Genomic DNA, 18107 nt, shown 5'->3' on the forward strand with positions numbered 1-18107 from the left:
GACTGAAAATTTTAGATTCAGTCAATATTGTTTTGGAAACAATCTGAATTTGTCACTTATGGCTACTAAAAACAGTTTTGAGAGAATGTGAAAATTTTGGGATTATTTTCCATATTAAATTCATTGTTTGCTTTCCCCCCAAAAAAGGAGGGGGTGGCAAATTTGAAAAGAAAATATATTTTACAAAAAGAAAAGCAAACTAAATCATTCTATACCAATGATAATAATGCATGATGTTAAAGCACCATTATTCAATGCTTACAGCAATGCTGCAAATTTTCATAAAAATGTCAATAAATATATCTTTTAACGTGCTGAATGCAGGAATCTTAAAACTGCACATTTGTAAGAGTATGAGAAAAATCATCAACTGAGGGGTCTGAGCAGTATAATGCATTTCCATTCATCAAATCACAAATAAAAGCATCTACATGGAAAACAATATCTTAATATATTATCCATAAAAAATGGCTTGGTATGCATTTTGTATTAAGATAATTTTCAAATGATTTGCATAACATAGTAAAAGAAGGAAATTTTTATTATAAAATCTCAAATTATGGAATCTTTTTGTATAGAATGAGATACTGTAGCAATAAATTTCCTATTATGCACTTCACAAAGTATTTCATATTGAAAGGAAAAGAAGTAAGATATGTGATAAGATTATTCTTTGTTTACCAATCCTAAAATGTAACTTAAAAACTATCTGAAAACCTCTGCACATTTTTATATTAGTTCAAAGACTTTCCTGTTCATCATGCTTTAGAATTTGTGAGAAATACTGCTTAAGATAATTCTAACTTTATAAGGTAATAAGCAAATGGTTATTTATAATTTATTCAGTGATTAATTTAGCAGTTTTAAAAGAACACATGAAGCGGTGTAACAATAATTAAAATACTACATTTTCAAAGAAGACATACAAATATTACTTTCAAATCACTGCATAGTAGGTGCCACTTAATGTGATCATGTTTTTTCATATCTATTTTCATAATATTAGCAGAATAATAACATTAATTTTAAAAAAGCACTTCAGAATGAAAATGGAATTTAACTAATTTAATTAAAAAATATCAAGAACACAAGTATTTTCACAGCATTTTAATTAGAAAATGCAAAAATGTGTTTGTGAACTGCTCATAATGTTCCTGGATATTATTTTACTGCTTCTGTACACGTAATCTTAAAATTAAAAATGCATCTTTTGTTTGAAGACTGCCAGTGTAAAATTAAGCAAAAATGCAACCATTATTTGCCATCAGTGTTTTCAGGATTTTTTTGGGGGGGGGGAGTGGCTTCTGAAAAAGAAAGGACTTATGTGTGATTGTTCTTAAAATCAATAGAGTTCCTCATAGGATACGTCAAACTAAAGTTGTTGTTTTTTTAAACCTGATTTTAAATAAATGACTAAAGTTGAAATCAAGGTGTTTGGAAACCTAATCTCACACTTCGCAACATTTTCGTGTCACCTGACAATTTTTTAAAATCTATTTTAATCTAATTTGGCAATGTTAAATTTTAAAAATCCATTCTGTATGAATCTGGACATATTAACTAAATTGTTGATCACAATAAACAATATTAACTGAATTGTTGATCACGATAAACAAAGTATTTTCCAAGTTTTCATATACAAATGAGTGAGACTTCACCACATCGATGACAATATCCAATTAATAACATTAACCATGACCACAATAAGCAGCGTCTACTGTATTCTTTTAAGTTACATAATGCACTTTTTTATCTCTCTATACTTTGTATATAGCTATAAATTACATGTCTAAATACGTTGAAAAAAAAACTTGAGAAGAAAATACAGAGCAGGATGCAATGTTAGCAAATACAGCATTCAAAATTTTTTTCACATGTAAATTTAAAAAAAAAAAATAAACATTGTTATTGTCAAAATTTATTAGCATAACACAGCTCAATGCATAGTGGAACCTCAGGTTACAAATATGTTTCACGATGAACAAATTTCCTAACCAAAAAAAAGAACTGTCTCGAAAGACAAACATACAAGCTATCAATAAATGAATTTCCTACATGTTTTGAGGTCACTTCTAACAAAAATGAGCAGTTTTAATATTCTCTATTATTCAATTTTCATGGACAAAGCCTTGTAATACATAACTAATGAAACAATGAATTCAATCTAGAAGAAATTATTACCAGAGATTTTGAAGAAGTTGACAGTTAAGGATTATAATGCCTAAATCCTTTGACGCGCGGTGGTCGTGCCCTGAAACCACCAATTTTGGAATTTTTTTTTTCTTCTTTCCGAAATTTTTGAATGAAAATTGATTTATTACTGATCTTTTACCAGAGAGTTTTCTCTGACCTCAACACACTTGCTCCCCAAGCTAGTATTGTGATTTTATAAATTATTTCCTGTGGTTTAAATTTAATGTAAATATACTTTGCTATAATAAAAATTGAAATCGCTTAAAGTTTTATTTAAATTAAAAATATTTTCTGAATATTTTGGGATGAAATATGAATAAAATAAGTATGAATGAGAAACGAATGATCCGTACCAAAGCCAAAAAGACCAAGCCCTCCCCATTAACATAAAAAACCACAAACGTCATCTGATGAAAAGAAACTAAATAACACCGGACATATACCAGTGAAATTTAGATCCAGGCAGTGTATACTTTGTAGCACAAGGAAGAAACCTCATAGAAGATACATGTGTGAAACATGGAATGTGAGTCTATGCATGTACCAAAAAGACAAAACATGCTTTGAACAGTGTCACAAATTTTTTTTTTCTTTGAAATTTAACAACAAAAACACATTATTTTTTTAATCCTTATTTTACTGAGTTTTTTTACTCATTTAGCCAAATGTCCTTATTATGTAGGTACTTATATTTTCACTGCTACAGAAAAATTACATAAATGTTTATATTTTAAATTTTTCTGACGATTAACCTTGTAAAATAATGTTAAAAAATTATATATAATGCAATTCTTACATATATATATATATTTTTTGTTTATTTTAAATTCGTAATTTTCTATTAATTCAGTATATTTGTTAAGTTTGCGGGAGTATAATGGAAAAGTAACCCTTTTTTCTATCAGCAAGATTTATTTCTATTTCATTTTAAAGATTAATAACAATATTTCTTCCCTTTTCATTTCTCATTATCTTGTAATTATATCACCAACTCTTTTTAATACATGTATATTTCTCTACTACTGAACTAGTTTCTTTCTAGTTTAGATTTAATGATTTGCACTGGTTTTTCAATTGTAAACTGGTGCAAATGTTACCAATGCAAAAGTTTAAAATCTGCAATCATCTGAGGCGAAGGAATGAATCAATAATATATTTTACAGAAGTTCCTAAAGGAGAATTAGGTTTGGTTTACAAAGATTTCAGATGACCTCTAGGAACAAACTATATTCGTTAACTGAGGTTTCACTGTACTTACAGACAATTTAGATACTGAAGTTACATTTGAAGATACACACATAAATCCAAATTTCATATATATACATAAATAGAAATTTCATATATATACAGAGAGAGAGAGAATTAAATTACATGAACTTTTGTAAAATTCAACAAATTACATTACATTACAAAAACATTAAAATCCAACAAATAGTAATATAGCAAAAATACAAAATCAAAAACTTCTCACACATACTCTTTACATTAATATATTTTTCTTACAAATAATACATATAATATATACAAATAAGACTTTTTAGTGTAATTTAATAATTTTTTTCTTTCCTCTACGTCTGTTTTTCAAGCTGTTATTTATACTTTTCAGCTTATAATATATCATAAGCTGAGCATATGAACTGACAATATATTCCCACATTTTTACTGCATGATAATGGCATGTAAGCCATTCATGATCAATTAGTTTCAGTTGGGATATAATTTTGGATTTCACATCTTTTTGGCTACATATTTTATCAAACAAAGTTACAAATTTTTCACCCATCTCACAAACAGTAAATGTAAACAGTTGTGAGGGGTAACACAATCCATTTTTCACTACATCAAATTCTTTAAAATACAAAAGTAAGTGTGTTCACCCAAAGATTTATCAACAAGAAGAATATTCTTACATAAAGTGCAAGGAAATTGCTTCAATGCCCTTCCAGCAATATATCCAGCAACATAAGCTGCTGAATTTTGTGAAAATACATCATATGATGTACTTGCAATACAAGCACTAGTATCAGAATTTTCATTTGCTACCAATAAGGGATCATCAAAGTCAATTTCCATATCATTTACATCACTGCCATTTCCAGGCTCAGTGTTATCGATAACTGTCAGCAACTCTGTAGGTATCAAAACTGTATCGTTATCAGGTTCACAGTTTGATAGCTTACTTGTGCTTATGATATTCTGTGCCATTAGTATTCTCATCCTCTGTTGAAAATCATATGCAGTTGGATGGTCATTATTTCCACCTCTACGTCTAACAACAGAGAAAAAATTTTCCAAGGCATCTTGGGTGAAACGACACATTAATACAAATGGTACATCTTCCAACAGAACTGGAATTAACTGCTGAACTGCTGATAGTGTTAATTTCCAGCCAAATATACTTGGGAAAGATATTTTTTTTTTTCTGTTTGAAATTCTTTGATGAAATCCATCTTTTCCTTCCAGGTTTTTAAGTGAATCGATGACTTGGTAACTCCTGCAAGAAAAGGATTAGAGTGCTTAAGTGTTCTACTGTTCAAACTGTCAAATAAAATATTTATGTTTGAACAGAAATCTGCTGTAAGACTAGCCGATGCGGGTAAGCCATTTAGTGCACTAAGGTAACACAGGCCTGAAGCCACAGAATGACTGAAGACCTGAGCTGCTAATTTTACACTCATAGCACTAAGGCAATCCACATTTACATGGCGGTCTGTTAATTTCGGAACACATCTGTGAGGCATTTTACGATCAAATTCCCACAAAGATACAATGTGGTTCCAACTAGCAATTTTGCCACCCTGAAATTTAACATCATACTTTCTAAAATTATTTCGCAAGCACTTCAAAAGGTGAGGCACATCAAAAAGTGTGAATACCTTTTTGTCTTGACATATAATATATGGTCTTTCTTCTGTGACTTTCATAAATTTTTTGTAACTACATTGTTTGCACCACCATCACAAACAACAGCCACAGGTATCAAACCACAATCAAATAATTTTGATAGGGCTTCCATGACCAAAGTACACAACATAAAACCTGGAGTAGTGTGAGAAGAAAAAAAATAGCCAATGACCTGTTTCCACTTTTTACACAGCCCACGGACCATAAAAACAAGACCATGAGTTGCATATTCGGGAAACATTTTTAGTTCAGTGTAGGAACCATAATTTTCAAATCCAACAATGTAATCACTTTTCTTTCATAAGATAAGCTTTGCTTTAAAGTGATTTCATCGAAGGATAAGATGCAATACCTGTCATGGATTTTCAGTTTGCTAGCAACTAATTTTATGGCATTGAGCACAGCAACTGAAAATCCAGGTTCCATTTTTATACCAGATACAGCTTTCAATAATGTAGGCTTGCTGGGCAAATGCAAAAAAGCCTTCAGTGTATTATATGATTTTGGACTACTAAGATAGATCTGAAGGCACAAATTTTTATCCATCAGTGACCATCTTCGTCCGTATTTTGACACATTTGATGCTTTTATTTGTGATTTTATAAAAGTGAAAACTACAGAACTAACTAATGAGCTAATCAGCTGGAGTGCCTTTTCGACTCCAGCTTTGTTTGCTTTCCTTTTTGCTGAATGTTTTCGTTTTAAATATGCCAGCTTATGACTTAACTGCCTTATTTTTAAAGATTTTGGTGTTAAATTTTTGTTGCATTTTAATCTTTTTGGTGTCTCGGTGATATTATTTAGTTCTATGGAGTGCTGGTGTGAACCAAGTTCTAGAGAGCCAGAATCTGTTTGTGAAGTGCCAGAATCTGTTTCTGCCAAAGGACCTGAATTATCATCGATACTGATTGCATGCTGCTGCAATTTCGAGCACAACTTCATAGACAGCTGATGAACATTTACAACTCTGTCGTTCGTTTCTGGACAGCTCATCAGCTAGGAAGGAAAAAGAAAATTTATATATATATAACAAGACTAATGCATAATAATTCATAATATAATCATTATCAATTAATTATTTTATGAATATTTCATCTCTAAACAAATAAATATTTAACTAACCTTTAACACGGTTTGACATTTAGTTTTAAGAAAAGAAGTTTTGGTTAATCTTCGGATTATGGTAACTTGGCGATTTTTTGGCGACCAACCCTGCTAGTTGTTTTTTTTTTTTTTTTGGACGCCATTTTGTTTTGACAAAGTAAAGGCATTTTTTTTTTTTTTTTTTTTTTTTTTTACTACTCAACATTTTTTTCCAACAATTTGCTAACCGAATTACGCTTATGCTAGAACTTTTATGGAACAAAAGTGCTTAATCATCACGAAGATTAGGTGCGAAATTGGGAGAAAGTGCAGAATCGCCCACTGCTTGCAGCGTTAAGAATTGCACATACACGGTATCATCCATGTATACGTCGATCTATTTTGACTTAAAAAAACATCACAGAATTGCACAAAAATGGCATTGCGTACACTCTTGACTTTATCCATTTACACTGCTAAAGTCCTAGCTAGTAAACTTTATCGCCTTACCAAAATGTCGCCAAACTACCAGTTACCATATTCCAAAGATTAGCCGAAGTTTTAATTTTATTTTTAATTATCGTTAATTTCATTTATCCTGAGTTTGTAAATCTGATTCAAAGCCTAAAATTATACTTTGCGTAAATATATTCTGCTACATCATATTCTAAGAACATTCTGCTATATCCATAAAGGATTTACTAAGGAAAATTTAATGGATTTTAAAAAAGGGTTACTTTACATTCTCTCATACCAAAATTGACTATGTAAGAAACAGCAGAAGAGTCCTTTCATAATAAATAAGTTATATTATTTATGTAAACAAATGAAATTTCTGTGGGAGATTAAACTAAATTATCCTTCAGAAAAAGATTTATCACTCTTTTTAAAGACAGCAGACTACTCTCTTTCTAAGATAACATAGTAAGTTGTTGATCAGTACAATATATAAGAGGTTAAATTTTTAAAAATTTTTGAAATATATAAACTTGAAATTAATGCATACCTGTTTCACCAAATTTTGTTGGTTTAGCACTCGAATGCAAAAAATGCTTCTTAGTTGTGGAATATGCATTGTCTTCAAAATGTGCGGAACAAAGACGACTTCGATATAAAAGAGAAGGTGGCTTCTTTAATATTTCCTTGTCACGTCCAATCAAGTAAATTCTACATGCTTCAAGCCATTGTGCTGATCTATAAAAGTTAAAACAACATGAAATTTACACCTACCCTACTTTACACAGGGAACACTAGTTTTAAGCATTCATTTAAAATGTAACTTATTACTGTGCAAAACAAATACATATTTTAGTTTTTCCAGAAATTTGACATGTAGATAACATTTAAGTACTAATTTATGTACAAAAAAATTAATATTTATGCATTTTACTCAAACTAATGTTAAATTTTTAAGCATTCTGCTTATGAAAAAATTCATTTTAGCTGATGCATATATTCAACTAATGCTTCTATGATTTTGTAATATTTACATAAATATTTTATTACTATTGTATATATAATTAGGCTAAACAGATAAGGCAACATTGAATATCACACAAAGTATGTTAATGAATATAACGTTTTCATTTGAAAAGGAATAATTTGTTTAAATAACAGAAAGTTAAAAAAATTTCTTCATCTGTCATACTGTACTTATTTTCATGCATTTTAAATACTTATAACTTAAAATAAAAATTAAATTTTTACCTCTCTGGATTTTTAGGAAACCGAAAGAATTTTCTTTCAGGAAAATACCAAGAATTGGCATTACACACCACAAAACGCACATAAGCCTTTGGTGAAGGATCATTTAACCTAAATGAATTATTATTATAAAGATTTAAATCACATCAGTACAGAATATATAAAAATTGAATATAAAAATAAAATATGGATATTTAATAATTAATTTACAGAATACATTTAAGTTGCAAGGTTGAAATAAAATAAAAAAAGAGCCAATGAATATCATGACACCAGAATTATGCAGCTAATTTACTTTAATAATTTTATTTTTAAAACTTGAAAAATTATTAAAAAATTAATTTAAAAAATAATTAAAAATTGGGATAATATTGCAGTTCTTAGTAGCAAAAAAATGATATCTGTGAATAGTTTATTATAAAGATTCTTTGATTATAAATAATGCTCAATGTATAGAATTAGAAAATATCATGAACTAAAAAATTGATACCTGGTTAAACGAAAATAGAAGAAGTTGCAATATACATTACATATAACTGCAGGAAAGATCGGATATGAAGAACTGAAATAATTTTCATTAGCAATCATAGTAAATCATCCATGATTGCTTGATTTTATCCTCGCAATTATATACAAATATACTAATTTTGCGTAAGAAGCTTTGATAGAGATTTTTCGAAATACTTCTGATTTCTTTAACAGTAGGAATTATAATTTTTCAATAAAATGTTCCAATGAAACTTTTAACTTTTTTAATGCCAACTTAATTAATAATCGTTCATTACATGATATTTGATTACCATCCCATGTTATGGAATGGATTTGAACATAACTCTGGTAATTAAAAAATAATTCCACTATGAAAAGGTATAAGAATTAAATATTTTTACGTACCTTTCACACGCAGGATCACTAGAGCGTGATTCATTATTTTTTTCCATTTCCAAATGTTCAAAATTGCTGAAATCCTCGTGCTTAGCGTTCAATATGGCGCGCTATGACGACTTCTACGATGTTGTTGACAAACTCTCTGGCTCTAGCGCGCATGCGTGAATGAATTTCAGAGAACCTGAATTTACGCCTGTAAAGTTGTCAAAAAAGACACATTTTAGACTCAGTTTTTCTCCGTGGCGTTGCTGTGCAGTCGAAGCTTGACTTCTTCTCACTATAGCTTCTTTGGTAAAGGATCGCAGATTCTTCAAGTCCTCTTTCCTTTACTTTTCTCGCCATTTCATTTTATTTCTACATTATGCAATTAATATAATTTCTAATTTATGTAATCGCAATAATTTCTACATTATGTAATTGCATGCTGTAATTAATGAATGCTAGCATTAAAAGTATTGTGAACACAGAACAGTAACGATGTACTCAAACTATAACTTGATTATAATTTACTTTTTCTAAGTATATATAATTCTCAAATTTTTCATGTTATAAATATTACTTATGTTTCGAAAAAAAACTTAATTTGAATAAACAATGATAGAAATATGTACATTTTACGTTGTTATTTTAAAACTCACACAACAAATTTGACTAAAAATCAAATCCAGTTATTATATATTTACTTGAGCACAAATTAAAATGTAGTTAAACACATAAAAGGTAAAACCTGTAATGTAATTATGATCAGACATTAAAGTAAACTGTTTTCCTTTCCATGGAGAGCTAGCCACGCCCCCTCCACTTGTTTACTTATCGTTTTGCCATCTCATATAAGTTAATTACGAATATCAGTTTTATTATTACTATGAAAAGGTAAGTACTTTACACAAAGAAAATACTCAAACTCTTTCTTGAAGGCCATTGAAACACACATTTCGATTATTCTACTTGTAACATTCTTTTACATGGACATGAAGTCAGAAATGTAGACATTATTTCGCTGAAACAATTCTGTGCCTTTCACATCTATGCATACAAAATCAGGAAACACACTAAGAACTTGAAACCAGCTGGCGTTTTACCTCACTCGTTTTCTTGCCCTCACGTGGCGTGGCTTATTTCCTTCCCCCTGCTTCACTTTCTTTGTACTCCAATTTCAGGGACGCCATCTCCATGTACTCTAACATCCTTGAGTATAACAAAAGATTAGCGCCATCTAGCGGTCTGTAGGAAGTTCGCGAAGTGCAGCGAAAACAAACTTTGAGTGTAGATTCTCTGGCCTGTACACAGCAGCGTTTTTCAGAAATTAATGATGAAATGTTGACCTTTTCTTGGACAGTGGAGGAACACTGGAATATTTTTCTCTCTGCATCAATAATTGAATTTCTATCTGTTTCCTTTCCTCACCACGTTTGTCATAATTAAAAACGTAACTGGTGTAAGATACCATTTTTGATATTCACTGCAGATAGTAGTCTGGTTTTCAAGATATCCGCTGCGCCCATTGGCCTGTGCGGCAAAGTGATGACAGCTTAGACTATTCCACAGAACTCGCACTCCTAGACTTCGTTACCTCCCCAATTGTGGATGTAACGAATTACGTGCTTGGTTGTTTACATATCTGAAGTCCGAAATTATGTACAGGATATTGAGTCATTTGAGAGTTTTAATCCAACGAAACATATGGCTTCTAGATTTTAATTTATCTTTTTTTTTTTTTTTTTCCTTCATTACGCTCAGAAAATTTTTGCTCCGAATTTTATGAATTATTAAAATAACTAATCCCCTTTATGTTAATAATATAATGATCATATAATCAAATAAATATGATTGTTTTGTAATGTTATTATAGTTTAGAAAATCACTGCCTGAAAATGTTCATTAAATTAAAAAAAAAAAAAAAAATCGGATATTGTTTATTTACCTTATTTATTTCAAAGCATCGCGTACTATCAGTCTTGTTTAATTTTACTTTATTTTGACGCGAAATTAAGTTCATAATTTTTGTGCTTAGAGTTTTTACCGTTTTGCCAAAATAAAGGTGTTTGTACAAGAATTACGCATGAAAAAAAATGCGCGAAATGCAGTAAAAAGTGCTTTAATGAGATATATTAAATTCTATTTGGAAAAAACTGTGGCTTTCACAATCTCATCACTATACAACGTATCACATTTAATAATTAAAAAGAGTTATGTGATACAAACGCCATAGGTTTCAGTGTTAAAGTGAACCAGGTCGTCCCTACTCTTTCTTGCCGACATGTGGGTGAAGCGCGCCCCGCCCGCTGGGTTCTCTTATAAGGTCCATGCAATAATACGCCGTAAACATCAATCCAAATATCAGTGCGCGATAAAAATCGCGAAAATGAAATGTCAGCGATTAATTAAGCTTATTAAACGAAAGCACTATGAGATTTTCTGCTATTACTCCGTACATTTATAACTGCGAAACAAATGCAAAATAAAACACCGGAGATCGGATCGTAGATCATCATTCGTTATGTGGTGTTCGACCCGAGGGCCTTTACCACTACAAGTTTATCAATTCCCTAAGAATCTGTAAAAGTTCATTAAATTCCATAAACTGGAAAAGTCCTGTGCACTTGTAATAAAAGTGCAGAGTCTTCAGTAGTGAAGAGGTTGATCAGGGGTGACGCCACAGACGAAGTCTTCGTTGGATAAGCTATAATAGCAACTAATAATTTTGGCATATCTTTTATACATTGTCGTAGATTTGACACATTATCGTACAGTAAAAATGGAAAATAATCCCAGAATTTTTTTTTCTTTCGTCTGAGGCGAAAATACTGTCACGTGATATAAGAATTTAATGATGATAAAGTCAGCAGTTTTGGTACTGGGCAAAGTCCATAGTAAGATGAAAATGATGATAAAGATGAAACAAAATCTAGATTAAATAGTTGAAAATAACAAAATGTATACAAGAACTACCAAACATTATGATCTGGTCGCTTATGCGGCTGTTCGATTAGATAGTCGTACTCCCCTATGTTTTTAATAACTTCGTGAGTGGAGGAATCACATTTTTCGTAAAATTTCAATGTTATCTTTAGTAATTCGGCATGTAATGGTAAAATCTTTAGAGAATTGTGGATGACAGTGTTCCTAACGAACTACGGAGAGTTCGATAGGAATCTGAGAGTTTTACTCTGAAAACTTTGAAGCCTTGCTCGGTTTGAACGTGCAGTAGTTGCCCACGCTGGAGCGGCATATAGAATTATGGGTCGGATTGCCTGTAGATAGAGTGTTCTTTTAGCGTTGATATTTAACTTATTGAATATTTGCACATCAGAGGGTATATGCTCATTAAGGCACGTTGCGCTTTGTCTCTGTTATAATTAACATGAAATTTGAAAGTTAACTTCTGGTCGAGATAAACACCTAGATATTTTACATGCTGGTCACGTGACACGATTTGTCCGCCCATCGTAATTTCTTCTAAGTCTTGAGGGATATTTCCTTTTTTAAAGTAAATCACTTCTGATTTTTCAGGGTAAATTTTAATTTTCCATCCTTTAAATCAGGCTGAAATGTAATTAATGTAATTCTGTCATTTATTTCTTGCATGATATGGATTAAGTGAGTGATATAAAAGTGCCGTGTCATCGGCATAGCATGCCGTGAGAATATTATATGCTCACATGCACAAAGATTTAGCGTCACAAGAGCAATAGAAGCCATTTTCGAAACCCTTCCCTCAGTTCCTCGCTGATGTGCACTTGTGAAATATGCCACCCGGGTGGGCCGATGCTAGTTGCTTAAGCTATTCGCACCAACATTAACCACGCATGCGCATTGAATTGTCGGATCAGTCATTTGAACTCAATCGAAAAGAACGGATTCTACCCAAGTAGCCACACGACGTTGCAAAGCCTTTGCAAACTGGTCCGAGAGGTTGCAAAGTGGTTGTGGTAACTTTTACGACGTTTTTACAACGTTGCAAAGACGCAAAATATTTGCCGTAGAATCTTGGCAATTTGTCGACGTCACTGAAATCATGGACCTTAACAAGAGATAAACTAACCTACGTGGCGAGGCGCGCTTCACCAACATGTCGGCAAGAAAGAGTAGGGACGATATGGTTTACTTTAACACTGAAACCTATGGCGTTTGTATCACATAACTCTTTTTAATTATTAAATGTGATACCTTGTATAGTAATGAGATTATGAAAGCTACAATTTTTTCCAAATAGAATTTAATATATCTCATTAAAGCACTTTTTACTGCATTTCGCGCATTTTTTCACGTGTAATTCTTGTACAAACATCTTTACTTTGGTAAAACGGTAAAAACTCTAAGCACAAAATTTATGTACTTAATTTTGAGTAAAATTAAATAAGGTTGATATTACGCGATGCTTTGAAATAAATAAGGTAAAATTAAACAAGATCTGATAATTTTTTTTAAAATTTAATGAACATTTTCAGGCAGTTATTTTCCAAACTATAATAACATTACAAAAAGACCATGTTTATTTGATTACATGATCATTAAATTATTAACATTAAAGTGGATTAGTTATTTTAATAATTCATAAAACTCCGAGAATAAAATTTTCTGAGCGTAATGAAGGAAAAAAAAAAGATAAAATAAAATCTAGAAGCAATCTTTTTAAAAGTTTTGTGTGTTACCTATATTTATTGTATATCATGTTCTTCGCTAGTAAACCACATACGTTTAAAAACAGCATATCTTTAGAATTTCCGCACTGGAGATAAAACTGTTTTTTTCCGTACAGTGCTCGCTCTGACTTTGTTGAGTTTGTTAATTAAAAATTCGTTAAAGTTTTACAAAATATGAAAGAGATTAAAACAAATTCGGAATTCGGCCGTCCGGATGCCCATGTTTGTGTGAAGGATTACATTATTCAAAATTTGATGGCTCTAGATACTGTCGTTTTTGTCACAGTGCGAAAAACATACATGTATTCATGCAGATTCTTCATTATTTATATGTTTTTAATATAATACAGGGCGTTAATATTTGGTAACAACAATTTGCAAGGAGACACGGACACTTATAGTAAAACAGCGCAAAATGCCGCTTCGAAACTAACAGCCTTTCTAGGCTACCGCCCCTTTGGGCTAATAAATTAAATTAACAGTAAATAACTAAATAATTTATATAAATAAATATTTTTAATATTAAATATTTTTATTTAATAATAAATAAAAAAATGTTATGCAGAACTAAAAATAAATTAAAAAAATAATTACTATAAAATACAAGCAAAATTAAGTATTACGGTTAAATACAATTTTAATATTAGAATGAAATGTATAAAATTTTTAAGGAGTCAAAAGTGTTTATCACTATGATGTATTACGAAATATAATTGAAATAATATTTCTTTATAGAAATTGTGCTATAATACTCATCTATAATTTTAAAAAAGTAGCACATTTTAGAATTTCAAACAAAACTTTCAATACTTCGTTTTTAAATATTTCAGTATTTTTTACTTATTTACACCAATAAAAAGCATAAAAAATGCAAGAGAAAATTGCTTGTTTGAAATTTTCTAATAGTTCAGATTTAAAATATTATTTTCTAAAAGAAGTAGTTACAAATTTCCTTACAGCATAGGAAAAGCTAAAAAAATATCCAGTCCTGAAAGCATGCAATAGCTTTATAATTATTTCGAATGTTAATTATACTTAATAAATATGCTAAATTTTTGAAAATCAATCTCAATTTCAAAAATAAAATATGTAGAAATTCTAATTTGTGAAATGAGGTGCTACAACCAGCTTTTTTTTTGACAATTATACACGCTGCAATAGGCAACAATGTTAAATTTCTGCAAGTCGTCGCTACTCCTCCGGATGTGATCAAGGTGACAGCCGGCAACGCCTCAGACGAGGGAGAAAACCCGTTTTGGTTAGTCTATTTCTTATAAGGTCCATGACTGAAACGTCATGATATGACCGCTTTCAGACGTGGTCGTTTTAGCATCTTTTTCATAGTTTATCAGCTTTACTTTTAGAATGAAAAGAGACTAAATCTGCCCATTCAAAAATCTGAAGTCCTCATAAGATTTATTTAGCAATGTTTCATTACTTTATTTCATCTAAAAACATTAATCTAAGGTAGATTCATCTATTGAAATATAAATTTAATATAAATACTTCTGATTTATTAATTTTAATTAGTACTAAATATACGGGCGAAATTATTGTTTAAAATTTTGTTAAAATAATTAATACTTCAAATATTTTTTTATAAATATTATAGCAAAATATTTAAAAATGAAACTAATCTCTAAAGTAAGTTATGTGTTTTATATATTTTCAAAAAATCATATTTCCAAAATCAATGCAAATCACCATATTAGCAATTATTTCACTGCTGAGATACTCTCATTTCGGACTTATTCATATGTCAGGCCCAGTCGGGATTCCCTAAGTCCTGACCTGGACTGGGTCTCCAACAAAATGTTAATGAACATGGGTCTTCACATGCTGCTGAAATTAACAAAAATTCTCAACCATATGCTCAAGCTGGGAAATTTCCCTACGACATGGAAAATTGCAGTTATCTCTCCTTTATTGAAACCTGGCAAGCCTCCTGATGATCCTGTCTCTTACAGACCAATTAGCCTCCTACCTGCACTCAGTAAAGTTGCTGAGCATGTAATTATGAACAGATTACTCAACCATGTAGATGACAATAATATAATGATCAACGAACAGCAGACATTCCACAGAAAGCACTCTGCAGTTCACCAGTTATATCATGTGACAGAACTCATATCCAAAGGACTACAGGAAAAATCCATCACAGCAGCACTTTTTCTCGATGTGGCCAAGGCCTTGGATCGTGTCTGGCATGGGGGCCTACTCCACAAACTCATCAACCTGGGAATACCAGGTTACATCACTCACATTCTATCCGACCTAAAAGGTCGACAATTTGTCGTTCGTGTCAATAACACATCTCCACCCCCAAATCCATAAGGACCTGAGTCCCTTCTCGGGCCCCTATTATTCAACCTTTACACGAGCGACATCCCACAAACATTCAACACTACTCTTGCACTCTATGCAGATCATACTGCGATTCTTTCACAAAGTGCATCTTTTAGCTCAGTCGTTACAACATTACAAACGCACATACATGCACTGGAATCCTGGTGTGTTACCTGGAAAATTCAAATCAACGTCCAAAAATCTGATGCCATCCTCTTTACCAGTTAAGAAAAGACATCAACAGGAATATCCAGCTTCAAATGTATGGAGAGCCAATCCCCTGGACTAAGCAGACTCTTTACCTAGGCGTCATCTTAGACGACCAACTCACTTAGGCCCCACACATTACAAATATTCTTTCTAAGTTCGGAGCATGTACAAGTACACTCTCCCCCTTAATTACTCGAAGCTCAGCCCTATCTCTTGAATGTAAGTTACTGATCTATAAGACTATATTGCGTCCCATGCTTACTTATGCCTGCCCTGTATGGGGATATGCCAGCCCCACAGCTATTAACAGAATACAAACAAGGCAAAATGTTGTACTATGTGAACTGACTAAGAGCCGCTGGTTCATAGGTAATAAGGCTATTCACCAAGAACTCAATATTTTAGAAATTAAAATTTATTTTGCCAAACTGGCAAAAAGATTTTTTGAAAATATTGTAAACATTAATAACCCAACTATCCCTATTCTGTACTATGATCCAATGAGCAATGTCAATAAAAAAAGACCTCGTGTAGTGCTTAGGCACCTCCTCTAAGCTTTGTATGTAGTGTATTTATTTATGTGAAAAAAAATCCTTATGATTTACTTTACTGTATTATCTGTATGCATTATGTAATACCTATCTCTTTAAATATTGTTAGTACTCAATTTTATGCACATGTGTGTCTTACAATGTATGATTGATTGTGACAACTTCTTCGGATGGCAATTTATGGCATTTCTTTTACTGCACTCACATTATATCATTACTGCGCACATTGCCTTGCACTTTCTCTTCCCTTCATTATTCATTTCCAAGGACTTTCATGGAACTTTTAAAATAAACTCTCACGTGTTAGAAAATCGGCCACTTTTGTTATCCACGGGGTAACGCCTAGTGTAGAAACCCGAACTGCAAGACCCCAGTCTTGCCTGAGTCGAGGATACTGGCAAGATCAGGAACGAATCATCCTGCTGAATGCTAAGAAAAACACCAAAGTATCAAAAGATTACGATGGTTTAAAAAAAAAAAAAAAAAAAAAAAAAAAAAAAAAAAAAACTGAAAGGTGTATCTGATTTTAAATTACGTCTAAAAGGGCGTTTTTTTAACATTTTGTGTGTTACCTTTATACCTTTATATATAAAATATCATGTTCTTTGTACTTAAACCATAAAATTCAGTTCAATAGCAATGTCGCAAAATAATTTTAAAATGAGCATATCTTTAGAATTTCCGCTACACAATTCCGCACGCTGGAGATAGAAAGGTTTTGTTTTCCCCGTAGAATGTTGCTTTTGCTCGCTTTTAAATCTTTAAGTTTGTTATTCAAAAATTCGTTAAAGTTTTGCAAAATATGAAATCGATAATAAAACAAATTTCAAATTTGGTCTTCACCATACCCATATTCGTAGGAGGATTACGTCATTCAAAATTCGATACTCTATGTACAGTTCTTTTATCACAATGCAAGAAATATACATACATTTATGTAGATATTTCACTATTTAATTTCTTCAAATATATAATGCAGGACTTTTGGTGGCAACAGTTTGAAAAGTGATTCGCCATTATAGTGATTCAACGCAAAATCGCAAAGTGAAATCAATTGTCCTTCAGGGACAAAGCCACTTTGGAATAAAAATGTCACAAATAGGGTAAATACCCCTTAAAATTGTTCGTAAAAATGGGCACGACATATATAAACATACACATATGTGATATCATGCCTTCTTCATCCACCGCCTCATAGAGAAATAACTCCACCTTCTTGTATTTTTAAACATTTATTTTACAAACACAAACTAATACTAAACTGCACTACTAATAACTGAAATATATAAAGTAATAAAAGTGAATTTCTGTTTCATTAATGGCTCCCACAAGCCTTCCGTATGACATCTTTGTCCGGTCTCCCTCTTGGAAACTAAACTTTTGGCGCCTCTCCAGACTGAGAGTTAGCGCCCTCTATACATCTTGTTGGTTTGGCGTCACCCATACATCACATCCCCCATCCAAGATTGAAATAGGGTGAAAGCCTATTGAAATATGACAAATTATGGTGACGTCAAACGAAAGAGTTACTTACCTACTAAAGTCTACAAATCAATCGATACTGAAGTTGAAAGATATATAA

General features: G+C 31.5%; 1 protein-coding gene across 1 annotated transcript; it reads right to left on the bottom strand.

The window, feature by feature from the left end:
* Window positions 1–5343: 5343 nt before the first annotated feature.
* Window positions 5344–9037, bottom strand: LOC146994179 (uncharacterized). The gene is made up of 4 exons (XM_085826957.1): window positions 8779–9037; window positions 7888–7995; window positions 7187–7374; window positions 5344–6093 (listed from the first exon to the last, which is right to left on the bottom strand). The coding sequence occupies exons 1-4, from the start codon at window positions 8823–8825 to the stop codon at window positions 5993–5995; spliced, it is 444 nt and encodes a 147-aa protein (XP_085683083.1). The 5' UTR covers window positions 8826–9037; the 3' UTR covers window positions 5344–5992.
* Window positions 9038–18107: the final 9070 nt, after the last annotated feature.

This window comes from Stegodyphus dumicola, chromosome 11, assembly GCF_044657685.1.
Source record: "Stegodyphus dumicola isolate Sdum_Otavi_A_Nest chromosome 11, ASM4465768v1".
Classification (NCBI taxonomy): domain Eukaryota; kingdom Metazoa; phylum Arthropoda; class Arachnida; order Araneae; family Eresidae; genus Stegodyphus; species Stegodyphus dumicola.

Coding starts and splice junctions, on each gene's coding strand:
- LOC146994179 (XM_085826957.1), bottom strand. CDS start 8,825: ATGGAAAAAAATAATGAATCACGCTCTAGTGATCCTGCGTGTGAAAG. Junction 7,996..8,778: donor AGTGATCCTGCGTGTGAAAG/GTACGTAAAAAT, acceptor TAATTCATTTAG/GTTAAATGATCCTTCACCAA. Junction 7,375..7,887: donor TTTCCTAAAAATCCAGAGAG/GTAAAAATTTAA, acceptor TAACTTTTATAG/ATCAGCACAATGGCTTGAAG.